The 14,016-nt window shown below is 39.7% G+C and overlaps 1 protein-coding gene across 1 annotated transcript; it reads left to right on the top strand.

The window, feature by feature from the left end:
• Window positions 1–360: 360 nt before the first annotated feature.
• Window positions 361–2,467, top strand: LOC103339523 (cytochrome P450 93A3-like). Its single transcript, XM_008242818.2, has 2 exons — window positions 361–1,290; window positions 1,781–2,467. Exons 1-2 carry the CDS (start codon window positions 382–384, stop codon window positions 2,414–2,416), a joined length of 1,545 nt encoding a protein of 514 aa, XP_008241040.2. The 5' UTR covers window positions 361–381; the 3' UTR covers window positions 2,417–2,467.
• Window positions 2,468–14,016: the final 11,549 nt, after the last annotated feature.

Below are 14,016 nucleotides of genomic sequence, written 5' to 3'. Positions count from 1 at the left end.
CTCCCATTTCGCACCAAATACGGCTGCCGAACCAGTCTCTGCTCCTCACCCTTAGAACAGCACACAACAGCCTTTCCAATGATTAGTTGCTTTCAAATGTAACCGGAAACAAACAATTTAAAATGTAAACAAATAGATTAAACTTGTCTTAATCTAATGGCCATCTTCCCCTTAGCGATAGCGATATGATTTTTATAACATGTACTCTTACAAGAATATATAAACAGATTCTCAAATCATGGGAAATTCAGTTCTGAGGGGCAGATTCTCAGATCCTCAAGAACTAAAAACTTCTGAGAACAAAACAGTGCTTCATCTCCTTATATAAGAACCCCTTAGATCAACGCCTTTTTGCAAGATTATTACAAAGATCAATCAACCATGGAAGTACATTTCCAAGGCTATATCATACTTTTCCTTGTGTTGCTAGTCTCCACAATTCTTGTTCAAATCGTACTCAACAAAATTCGAACCAAGCCTCGCCTTCCACCAAGTCCAATGGCCTTACCAATTATTGGACACCTCCACCTTCTTGCTCCGATACCTCACCAAGCTCTTCACAAGCTGTCTAACCGCTACGGATCTTTGATTCACATCTTTCTTGGTTCTGTCCCTTGTGTAGTCGCTTCCTCACCTGACATGGCAAAAGAGTTCCTCAAGACTCATGAAGGGTCTTTTTCCAACAGGCCTTATATTGCTGCTGTTGATTATCTCACATACGGATCAGCTGATTTTGCCTTTGCTCCTTATGGACCTTACTGGAAATTCATGAAGAAACTTTGCATGTCTGAGCTTCTTGGTGGAAGAACACTCGATCAACTCCTTCCCGTCAGGCGCGTAGAGTTGACAAGTTTTGTACAGTTGATTCTAAAGAAGGCGAAGGCAGCTGAGGCAGTTGATGTTGGAGCAGAGCTTATGACGGTAACAAATAATGTTATATCAAGAATGACTATGGGGCAGAGTTGCTCTGCAAATGAGACAAAGGCTAATGAGATTAGGAAGCTGGTGAAAGCTACAGCTGAGCTTTCGGGGAAGTTTAATCTGTCAGACTTTATTTGGTTTTGTAAGAATTTGGATTTGCAGGGATTTGGTAAAAGACTTAAGGAAGTGCGCGATAGGTTTGATACTATGATGGAGAGGATTATAAAGGAGCATCAAGAGGCAAGGAAGAAGGAGCTTGGTGAGGGTGGTGAGGCAGTTAAGGGTTTCCTTGACATTTTACTTGACATATCAGAAGATGAGACCTCAGAGTTTAGGTTGAGTATGGTAAACGTAAAGGCCTTTATCATGGTACATAACTCTGATCTTTGCACACAACTTTCACTGCGTAATATTGCTCATTCCCTGATAGCTAATGCCTCTATTTAAGATTGAAGCATTCATTTATTAATTAGATAAATGGTAAGTGATGTAATAATATCCTAATGATTGACAGAAATATTCGATCCATGGAACTAATGTAACACCAAATCTGTAGATGAAACACTGCTTCAAGTTCAAGAAACTCTGAGTTCCTTAAAGCATAAATAATCACTGATTATATGTTGTTAAATTGACTTAGAGCGTAGTTTGCTTCCCTCTGTACAAGCTATCTGTTACAATATGGACGATGTAAGAAGAAGGTTACATGCATAACGGGCCTAAACAAATTCTTTTCCTTATGGCCGGACGTTAGCTTGCTTAGGAAAACTTAAAATCACAATAAATTTCTAAATGCTATGAGCATAAGCAAATGAAGCACTTCTTGATTATTAATTAGGCCTTGGATACATGTTCACAGGATATATTTACAGCTGGAACCGACACATCCGCAACCACGATAGAATGGGCACTAGCAGAGCTGATCAACCACCCAGAAGTGATGAAGAAAGCAAGACAAGAAATTGACTCCATAGTTGGAAAGAACAGACTGGTAGAAGAATCAGACATTGCCAACCTTCGCTACCTACAAGCCATAGTGAAAGAGACCTTAAGGCTTCACCCCACAGGCCCATTAATTATGAGAGAGTCAACAGAAGCCTGCAGCATTGGTGGCTATGAGATTCCAGCAAAAACCAGATTGTTTGTCAATGTGTGGGCTATCAACAGAGACCCCAACCACTGGGAGAAGCCATTGGAGTTCAAGCCGGAGAGGTTTGTGATTGAAGAGGGAAGCGGGAAGAGCCAGTTGGATGTGAGGGGGCAGCATTTTCATCTGTTGCCATTTGGTAGTGGAAGAAGAGGGTGCCCTGGAACCTCACTTGCATTGCAGGTTGTGCAGACAACACTTGCAGGTATGATCCAGTGCTTTGAGTGGAAAGTTGAAGGAGGGAGCAATAATGTTGACATGGAAGAGGCAGCTGCATTAACATTACCAAGGGCTCATCCTTTGGTTTGTGTTCCAGTGGCTAGGCTCAATCCCTTCCCATCTTCTTGATCAGGCATTAAGAATGAAATTTAAGCAGATTAATGTCTACTCGAATATTAATATAAGAAAAATGCTTGTAACCAATTATTTCTTTTTGCAGGAAAATTATAGTATGACATGTATGTAAAAGCTTCTCTTTATAATTAGGCTTAATTGCTACAGTGCCCCTGAAACATTGGTCAATTCCACAGTACTTCCCCTTGAAGTTAAAGTGACTCACTTTGCCTCCATTTACGGATGTTTTGTGTTTCACTTTATCCCCCCACCGTCAATTCTGTTAAAAATTCGGTTAAAAATGCTGACATGGACCAATGGGACCCAATATTTTGCTAAACTAAGTGCTATGTGTGAAGAAAAAAAATTAAAAAATTAAAAAATTCTTTCCTGTTTAAAATGACAAATACAAAATGAAAACATTAATAATAAATAACAAAAATTCATACCTTTTTAACTCTCGTCCCCTCCCCCTCTCTCTCCCATGCCATCCCCTCCCACCATAACGAGAAATTATAGAATGGTGCGGGATCACCACATCAGCTGGTGATACTCCCATTCAAAATCGACACTTGTCTATTTTTATTTTTAAAAGTTAAAACTAATTACAGTTGGACATGAAATTATACTTTTACCCTTTCAAATAAAATCTACAAAAAGTAAAAAGAAAAAAAAAAGAGGAGAGAGAACAAGTTACCCAAACTATCTCCCTCCGCCGCCGAACCCTACTCTTTCACTCTCTCTCTCTTCTTCCCTACATCTCTCTCTCCTCTCTCGATAACATATGAGAAAACTTGAGACTTTTTAATTGAATATGCAGATCTCATTCAATTGAATATGACTTGCCCAAAAGCTGACTTGGGATCAATTGGAATATGCATATCTCATTCTTCTTATGAGAGAGCCGGGGCGCCAGGGGAGGCAAAGCTGAGTGCAGTGGTTGGCGTACAATATTCTAGTTTTTTCAATTTTTAATTCTTTTTATTTTGAGGGAGATGAATAAATAGGCAAAATTTCAATGCGGAAATAAACAACAAATGTAAGATAAAGTAGTTGCTGGTACAGTAGAGAGAGATGGAAGGAGGATTAGAAACTCAGAGAGAGGAGGCGGCGAACAGGAACTGGTAATTTCAGTCGGGTGGGAGTCTGGTGCAATTTTCTTCTTTGTGGTTTTTCTTTTATTAATTTTATTGTAAAGGGTAAAATTGGATGTGAAAGCCCAGCTGTATAAAAAAATGTAGTTTTCTTTAAAAAGTGACAAGTGGCAGTTTTGGAGTGGAAGTATCACTATCTGATGTGGTGATACCGTATCATTCTATAATTTCTCCACCATAACCACCATCTAACAAGCCATTGCCCAATATCACCCACCCAGCAACCAACTCTTACCACCCTCCTACCACAAAACTTCTCAAGACAACCCACCTATCTCTCTGTCTCTCTCTGTCTCTAGTCCAGCCCCCAAAATTCAGTGCAAGCAAAAGACCACATTGCTCATAATTTATTATAATATGGCCAATAGATCTGCAAAAAAATAATAAATAAAAAATCGCTCCAACCCAGCCCACCAACCAAGACCTATTTCAATTTTATTTTCACTTATGAGTGGTGATTTCCTACTATTTTTCTCTCTATTTATTTCATTTACACTCTTTTATAACTAAAAAGGTGAGCTGAAATGACATTACCTCACTTATTTGGCTTATTTGATGATATTTGCGAGAAACAGAACTTGAAGTTGGGAACGGTAAAATCTATAGCTATCTCCAAGCAACTAAAAATCGATTAATGAACAAAGCTGTATATTGGAGAACATCTAGTTTTCAGTTATGGTGGTGGTGGAGGGATGATTAGCTGCTGTGGTGGGGTGAGGTGGAGGGCCAAATCGGAGAGAGAGAGAGAGAGGGATGAAGGGGGTCGGTGCGTTGGTGTTGGGTTGTCGGTAGGGATGGGGTTGGGGGTGGGTCACGGCTAGGGGTAGGGGTGGGGCGGGGGATATGGTGCTATCAGATTTTGGAGAAATGAAGAGGGAGATATACAACATAGAGTGACGAAGGCTTCTAGGGAGGGGAGAAGAAGATATATTTTTTATTTATTAATTTTTCCATTTTGTATTGTTTTTTTTTTTCTTCACACATGGCACTTAGTTTAGCAAAATAGCGGGTCCTATTGGTGCCACTTCAGTATTTTTAACGGAATTTTTAACAAACTTGAAGGTGAATGGCAAAGTAAGACACAAAATATCAGCCAAGGAAGCAAAGTGAGTCACTTTAACTTTAAGGAGCAAGTGCTGTGGAAATTGGAAATTGATCAATGTTTCATAGGGCGCTGTAACACTTAAGCCTTATAATTATAAGAGTTATTTTTGTGTACCTATCAGACTATAATTTATATGTTGGCTCTCCAGGAGCAATGTCGTATATAATTAATCTACTCTATCAAATTGAAAAATCCCCCGCCCAATCTCACAAATCACGATCTGCAAATCACTGAAGAACAAAAATAAAAAAAGGTCCAACAAAGAGAGAAAGTTCAAGACAAAGCTCAATCACAAGGCTCTACGGATGAACGACATCATGTGCCTTCTCTGTTAATTTCTTTTGCTTTAATCTTTTCTTTGGCAATTGTTTCCATTGCTAATGATTTATCTTTTTTTATATATTTTTTTCTTGTTTTTTTTTAAATTATATATTTTTGGAGCACACTAGAAAGCCTGCTTGGAACTTAGATTGACCAAGTATTAATTTTCATTGTGAAAAGGTTGATTGTAATCGAGTATAGCTTTAATAAAAATGAGTAACATTTTTGTGTTACAAAATTAATAAAAATGTTGCGCTCCCGAGTTTATGATTAGAAAGAGGCATCTCGCACAATTGGTGGCTATGAGATTCCAGCACAAACCAGATTGTTTGTCAATGTGTGGGCTATCAACAGAGACCCCAACCACTGGGAGAAGCCATTGGAGTTCAAGCCTGAGAGGTTTGTGACTGAAGAGGGAAGTGGGAAGAGCCAGTTGGATGTGAGGGGGCAGCATTTTCATCTGTTGCCATTTGGTAGTGGAAGAAGAGGGTGCCCTGGAACCTCACTGGCATTGCAGGTTGTGCGGACAACACTTGCAGCTATGGTCCAGTGCTTTGAGTGGAAAGTTGAAGGAGGGAGCAATAATGTTGACATGGAAGAGGCAGCTGGATTAACACTACCAAGGGCTCATCCTTTGTGGCTAGGCTCAATCCCTTCCCATCTTCTTGATCAGGCATTAAGAATCAAATTTAAAGCAGATTAATGTCTACTCGAATTTTTGTATACGTGCCGTGTCAGACTGTAATTTATATGTGAGGAGAAATGGCTCCCCGGGAGCCAAGCAATGTCATATATAAATCATCTACTCTATCAAATTGTGCTACTTTCTATGTAATTTTGGCTCACATTGAAAAACCCCCACCCAATCTCACGAATCACAATCTGCAAATCACTCAAGAACAAAAATAAATAAAAAGTCCAACAAAGAGAAAAGTTCAAGACAAACCTTAAGCACAAGTAGGGGTGGGGGGGTGTGGGGCTTTGGTCCGGTATGGTTACTACTTCACAGTGGGTTCAGTTCAATTTTCGTGAAAAATGTTGCGCTCCCGAAAAAGGCATATCGCACAATTGTAATGATGTGTTGGCGTGACTTGTGGATATTGACTTACTTTCCTTACACACCAAGAATTCCTATTATAATTATAATTAATTTACTTTAATTCTTGATTTCCTATTGTAAATAGATTTAGAAATTTGTTATTTACTTGCCCATTCAGGTTTCGTTGTATTATAAATATGACCTCCAACGAGAAGAATACATAGAAAATTCCCACACAAAAAAATATTCTCTCATAGTTTTCATATTTTAGCATGGTATCAGAGCGGCACGATCTTGGAATTGCTGACTCTAGTTTCAAACCCCTGCGCCGTTATGGGGTTGATGATTTTTCAACCCTCATGGAGGTAGCACCACCGACTCCTTCTCTCCTTCTCAACCAACTATAGCCAAGTTGAGTGCCCAAATGGCTCAGCTCCTACAGATGCAGACTTTGGCCCGAATTTGATCTGAATCAGGATCTATTTTGATGACCCCAAACCCAATCCGAATCAGGATCTTATTTTGACGACTACCCGACCCGACTATGATGGCGGCGACGACCCTGACTGACTCCGATGATGACCAGGACCCGAATTTGTCTATGATTTAGACCTCGATCCCGATTTCGACTTCAATTCCAGCCCCGACTGGCTCGATCCCAATCCGAATTCCTACTCAACCTATATCCTATGCATCTTCCGCTGCACAGATTATGACTTCTCGACTAACGACACCGACACATGGACTAGATTGTGCATATTGTGGTGATCCGAGACACACTCGTGAGACTTGTTTTAAATTGCATGGCTACCCCCAATTGGTGGACTACTCTTAAAGATCGAGGACAATGCAATACGACCAGAATGGTACTGGTTATGAATTCCATACTTATGATAAGATTAATTCAGGAGTTGGATAATTGATTCCGGTGCAATTGATCATATGACGTTTGATCCTGATGATTTTCTGAATACTACACAACCTCAACGAACCTGTATTGCAAATGCCAATGGCGTTACTTATCCTGTGACAGGGGCTGGCATGTTGCACTCTCATCCTCTCTCACACTGTCTAATACTTTACTTGTTCCATCTTTATCCACTAAATTGTTGTCCGTTAGTCAGCTTACTGAACAATTGAATTGTTGTGTACTTATTTACCCGAGTTTTTGTTTGCTTCAGGATATTCATACTAAGGAGATTCTTTGTCGTGGTACTAAGAAAGGGGGGCTATATTATGTCGATGACTTCAATCCTGGCGTGGCTAACAATGTGATGCATCCCTTTGATAGCAAACAAAAGCAAATCTGGTTATGGCACCGTCAATTGGGACATCCGTCTTTGAGTTATATGAAGCATCTTATACCAGATTTATTCTCAGGTTTCAAGGACTCCGACTTCACATGTGATACTTGTATTTTGGTCAAGAGTCATTGTGTGCCCTACCCGTTGAGTACGAACAAGTGTACTACTCCATTTACGTTAATTCACTCTGATGTCTGGGGACCTTCACCTATCACTGCTCCTTCTGGTGTTCGATGGTTTGTCACATTCATAGATGATTGTACATGGATGACATGGCTTTATTTGCTGAAGAATAAAAACGAAGTGTTTTCCCGTTTCAGTCCTTCCACAAACAGATGAAAACTCAGTTTAATGCTCAAATCCAGATTCTTCGCTCCGACAATGGTGGAGAATTTGTCAATCATGACTTTCAGACTTACTTCCAACAACATGGAATTATCCATGAGACGACTTGTCCTCAGACACCGCAACAAAATGGTGTTGCTAAACGAAAGAATCGACATCTTCTTGAAACCGCCGAGCACTTCTGATTGGCGCCCATGTTCCTCGCCATCACTGGGATGATGCTATTGTCACTGCTTTACCTAATCAACCACATGCCTTCGTGTATTGACCTTTAAAACTCCCTTACAGGTGTTTGCGCAACACAGACCTCTGCCCTTTGTTTTGGTACTCACACCCCGAATCTTTGGATGTGTGGCTTTCGTTCATCTCACAAAAATCAACGTAGCAAACTTGATCCTGTGTGCGCTTCGTTGTGTTTTTGTGGGTTGTGCCATCATCAGAAAGGCTACCGTTGTTATCACCCTCCTACCCGACGTACCTTTGTCACTTTGGATGTGACCTTTCTCGAATCTGAGCTGTTCTTCCATGACCCATCATCCAATTCTACGCCGTTGGGGAGATACGAAGTGAAGAGCGAATTGGAGCAACTTGGAAAGCGAAGAAATTCTCCTATGTGCGAAATGATTGATCATCGAGTCTGGAGCACAAGATTACTCTCTGCCGAAAAGCGACCAATCGCTCATTCATAGCGATCAATTACCTGACCCACCTGAGTCCATACAAAGATATTTCTGATCCGAGTCTCACACCTACGACAATACAGAACAACAAGATGAAGACCCCCCTCTAACTCAACGTACCAACATGACCAATCTCCGAGAATATCCTTGAGGTAACTACTCCTACTAGACTTGTGCATTTAGAGGATAAAACTGTTGGATATCAATTACCTTTTAGGCAAAATTGTGGGAAACCACCAAACCGCTATTCACCTGATATTGGTAAGACATCCAAGTATCCAATTGCAAATCATGTATCCACTGAGGCTGTCTGAACCGCTCAAGGCTTTTGTGCATTAGTTGTTCTGCTATCCATATTCCAACCAAGGTCTCTGAAGCATCGAAAGATCCTAAGTGGTCCAAGCTATAAAAGAGGAGATGAAACCTTTTGAAAAATCAGACTTGGACATTGGAGATTATACCATGAGGAAAAAAGACTATTGGATGTAGATATGTGTTTACTATAAAACACAATGCAGATGGATCTATCGAGCGATACAAGGCAAAACTTGTGGCAAAAGAGTACACACAGACCTATGGTATAGACTATGAAGAAACCTTTGCTCCAGTTGCAAAGTTAAACATCATCAGAGTGTTATTGTCCCTTGCAGCTAATTTGGATTGGCCACTACACCAATTTGATGTAAAGAATGCTTTTCTACATGGCGAACTCAAGGAGGAGGTGTACATGGACATTCCTCCTGGTTATAATACTACTCAGACTAGAACAGTTTGCAGGTTACGAAAAGCATTGTATGGGTTGAAACAGTCACCACTTGCATAGTTTGGACGGTTCACCATGGCAAAGAAGAACAATGGTTTCAAACAGTGCAACTCATATCATATTCTGTTCTTGAAACATTAGAAGGGAAGGTAACAACATTAATAATTTATGTTGATGATATGATTATTACTGGGAATGATAAACAGGAAATATCACAGCTACAAGACTATCTGCTACAGAGTTTGAGATGAAGGATCTAGGTGGACTCAAGTATTTCTTGGGAATTGAGGTGGCTCAATCGCAGCAAAGCATATTTCTCTCTCAAAGGAAATATGTCTTGGACTTGTTGACAGACACAGGAATGCTAGATTGCAAACTTGCGGACACTCCTATTGTTCAGAATCATCATCTTGGAGAATATCCGGATCAAGTTCCAACTAACAAAGAAAGATACCAAAGGTTAGTGGGAAGATTGATCTATTTGTCACATACTCGACCAGACATTGCTTATGCAGTGAGCGTTGTCACAATTTATGCACTCTCCAAGTGAAGACCACATGAATGCAGTTCTTCGGATACTTAGATATTTGAAGTCTGCACCTGGAAAAGGACTTATGTTCTTAAAGGATGGTCATCTAAATATTGATGGTTATTCAGATGCAGATTGGGCAGATAATGTAACAGATAGAAAATCCACATCGGGTTACTTCACATTCGTGGGAGGTAATTTTGTGACATGGAGGAGCAAGAAACAGAATGTAGTAGTAGCTTTAGTGCAGAAGCCGAGTTCGGAGGCATGACTAAAGGGATTTGTGAACTTCTTTGGTTAAGAAGGTTGCTTACTGAACTTGGGTATAAACCTACATCTACAATGAATCTCTTTTGTGACAACAAGGCTGCTATAGCCATTGCACAGAATCCGGTTCAACATAATCGTACTAAACATGTTAAGGTGGATCTACACTTCATCAAACAGAAGCTTGAGGCTAAAGTGTTTCAGTTTCCTATTGTACAATCCGAGGATCAATTGGCGAATATTTTGACAAAGCGATTTCCAGTAAAGCATTCCACAATTCACTGGATCAGTTGGACATTGGCGACATCTATGCACCAACGTGAGGGGGAGTGTTGGCGTGACTTGTGGATATTGACTTACTTTCCTTACACACCAAGAATTCCTATTATAATTATAATTGATTTACTTTAATTCTTGATTTCTTATTGTAAATAGATTTAGGAATTTGTTATTTACTTGCTCATTTAGGTTTTGTTGTATTATAAATATGACCTCCTACAAGGAGAAGAATATATAAAAAATTCCAACAAACAAATATTCTCTCATAATTTTCATATTTTAGCAGTTTTCACATGCAAGATAAACATGTCAATTGGAAAACACAACAAATTGTAATAAATGAAATAAAAAACTATCACGCTTCATAAAAATAAATTCCTCTCACATGCCGGGGCTCATTGAGTGAGGTTAATTTGATATCAAATGTAGTGTCTGAAAATTCATACCGCGTGAGAGAATAGGCTAGTTTGATCAAATGTGGTGTCTGAAAATTCATATATATATATATAATACAAGTGATAGTCTAAACTATGCAGGGTGAAAGGTTTTGAATATTCTCGATGCTTTTCATTGAACAATAGTAGGATAATTATATACGAAGTTTTGCTTGGTGTCTACACAAAGGATTTCCTATTCTAGGCAAGAATCAAATCCTTGAGAGACAAGGAATATATGTACAACAAATCTAGGAAATAAATACAAATAAACATGAAACTAAATCCTTTAAGGATCACGTCTCATTGCACCCCGAGCAAGTTGACAGAGTGGGGGAGCACATGCAACTTGGACTGAAGTATGGAAAACCGAGCAGGAGATATACCCTTAGTGAAGATATATATGATAAACGGCAGAACAATAAGCAACAAGCAAGTCATTGAGCACCACCTTTTCATGAACAAAATGATAATCAACCTCGACATGGCGAGTGCAAGAGTGAAACACCAGATTAGAGGCAAGAGAGAGAGCACTAATATTATCACACCAAAGCTTAGGACAAGGAACTGGAAGAGAAGATCAAGAAACAAAGCCCATAGCCAAGATAGAGTGGCAGCAGTGTAGGCAAGTTGGCGGTACTGGAGCGGGAGACACCACGTTGCTTCTTAGAGCTCCAAGAAATTAAGTTAGTACTCAAATAAGCTCAACAGCAACTAGTGGAGCAACGATCGTTGGGATCCCCCGCATAATCAACATCAGAATAGACATGGAGATGAAGAGTTCTTGGTGAATAGAGTAACCCAAGATCCTTCATTGAAAATTGACAACCCAATTTAGAAATAAGTGTGGTGATGCGAGAGGGATCAAAGCTAGTGACAAGGATATCATCAACATAAATCAACAAATAAATACGAAAGGAACCATGAATGTAGATGTAGAGTGAAGGATCAGACTTAGAGGCAATGAACCCCAGTTGAAGAAGATGAGAAGAGAGACACTGAAACCAAGCACGAGGAGCCTACTTGAGATCATCAATAAAGCGACACAAACAACATACATGATCAGGATATGCGGGATCCACAAAGCCAACGGGCTGTCATATAAACCTCCTCATCTAGATAACCATGCAAAAAAGTATTCTGAACATCCAATTAACGAACGATCCAACCAAACTGCACAGAGATAGTCAAGATAAGATGAATAGTAGAATGATTAGAAACGGGACTAAAGGTTTCACTATATCCAGGCCCGGCTGTTAATGAAAACCATTAGTCACTAAGCGAGCCTTTTAATGCTGAATAGAGCCATCATAATTATGCTTGACACAAAAAAAACCCACTTGTTCAGCAACATATTCATAGTGGAGTACGAGAGACCAAATTCTAAGTCCTAGCACAAATAAGAGCATTAAACTCATCTATCATAGCAAGAAGCCATTCGTTATGCTTATTAGCCTGTGAAAAATATATAGGCTTAACTGTACTACCAGTAGAAGATAAAACAAACTTATGATTAGCGTATTTAGGATTGGGTTTACAGATATCGGTTTTAGCACAAGTAACCATCGAATGAGCACAGGAGACACTTATCAGAGATGTATCAAAAATATGAGGAGAAGATGTACCAGATGAAATAGGGGCTAGAGGCGAGAAGAAAAGTTTGCGGTTTGGGTTCCTAATGTAGGTATGAGAGAAACGGGAAGTCTGAAGGCGTAGGGGGACTAACCGGTGGGTGAGAAGGGCATGAGGGATCAATTGGCGACACAACTAGGGAGTTGGACTCATGAGCATATATAGCATGGGTGTTGGCAAATATGGATAGGGCAGGGTTACTATGGAGGCAGGAGAGTCGGTGGAGAAGAGGGACTAATCGAGCCTGCGATGTTGGAAGGCATGGGCTGCAAGAAGAGAAACTCGGGGCAAAGAGGATGAGAGGCGGGTCCAACGACGGAGAATGGTTAGAAGCAGGAGCAACCTAGGCCTTGTCAAACGGAAAAGAAAATTCATCAAATAGCACATGACGCGATAAAAAAAAAACACACGATTAGAAACAAATCTAAGCACCTGTAACCCTGATGGTTGAAAGAATAGCCAAAAAACATACATTTTGAAGACCGAAATTGTAATTTATTATTAGGCTTAAGTGCTACGGTGCACCTTGAAACATTGGTCAAATCCCACTTTACCCTTTTAAAGTTAAAGTGACCCACTTTGCCCTCTTGACCAAGGTTTCATGTGTCACTCACCCTATCACGATCATTGCATGTGAATTTAATCAACCTCATGTTTAAAATTGAATATTTCCTAATTGCTTTCCTAAATAGGTTAGTGGTTGCAAATATTAAACTCAGCTTAAAGACAGGGATGACCATGTGTGTTTCTGGCCTAAAATCTTAAATTTAGGCAATTTCCTCTTCCTTTTCTTAACCCCATCATCTGAGCTACTATCCAAGCCATCTACATCACTTTTAGCTACATCAATTGAATCATCATCTTCAACTATAAAGGCATTTGGGTCTTCATCTAGATCATGGTGGTCTACATAATTTTCAAATGCTTTATCATCCTTTTGCAACAACTCACCTTCATTTTCACTCTACTTATAATCACTGTCAACAAAATCAGGGTCACTTTCTTTATCTTCTTCTTCAGTGTCTTCATTTATGTCTTCCACAATAGTCTCACCTATATCAGCCCTATTATCCTCATTGTTCAAGGGCCCATCATCATCACTTGAATCCTAGTCTTCAACAGTGTAAGCAGGCCCATGATCCTCAATAAAAAGTCCATCTTGATCGTTGTTCAATGGCCCACTTCCCTTAGTAAACAGCCCATCTTGATCATTGTTATGTGGCCCGTTATCCTCAGTAAAAGGCCCATCTTGCTCATGGTTATGAAGCTGAATTATCCTAAGTGAAATCCCTAACTTTCTCTTCATTGTCCTTAGTGAAAGGCCCAACTTCCTCTTCATTATCCTCGTTCAAAGCCACAACTTCTTCTCATTATCCTTATTCCATGCCACAACTTCTTCTTCACTATCCTCATTCAAAGCCAACACTTCCTCTTCACTATCCTCATTCAAATCCGCATCTTCCTCTTTAATGTGTTGTACATAAATTAGTACGACTCTTTGATAAGAAAGTGATACCTTATCACACAAACCTAAAAGCTGAGCATCTGTGTCTACATCTGGTAACTCATCATTTACTACTTTAAGTTATACTTTCCCTAAGTGGCCGAGTAGTTTCACTTGCTCCTACATCTCTAACATCTTTATATACTTTACAGGACAACAAACGGTATGATTAAAGTATTGAAAGACAACTATAAGAAAACAAAAAAAGGACCACATTCCCAAAAGGAAAGGTATACTTAATTTTTTTACGTGTCCCGAA

The sequence above is a fragment of the Prunus mume genome, linkage group LG8 (genome assembly GCF_029339155.1).
Source record: "Prunus mume cultivar Tortuosa linkage group LG8, ASM2933915v1, whole genome shotgun sequence".
Taxonomy (NCBI): Eukaryota; Viridiplantae; Streptophyta; class Magnoliopsida; order Rosales; family Rosaceae; genus Prunus; species Prunus mume.
This window is presented reverse-complemented; position numbering and strand designations above follow the sequence as displayed.

Excerpts from the sequence above, each read along its gene's own strand:
- LOC103339523 (XM_008242818.2), top strand. The coding sequence starts at position 382 with ATGGAAGTACATTTCCAAGGCTATATCATACTTTTCCTTGTGTTGCTA. Across the intron at positions 1,291-1,780 it reads ACGTAAAGGCCTTTATCATG|GATATATTTACAGCTGGAAC; the intron begins GTACATAACTCT and ends ACATGTTCACAG.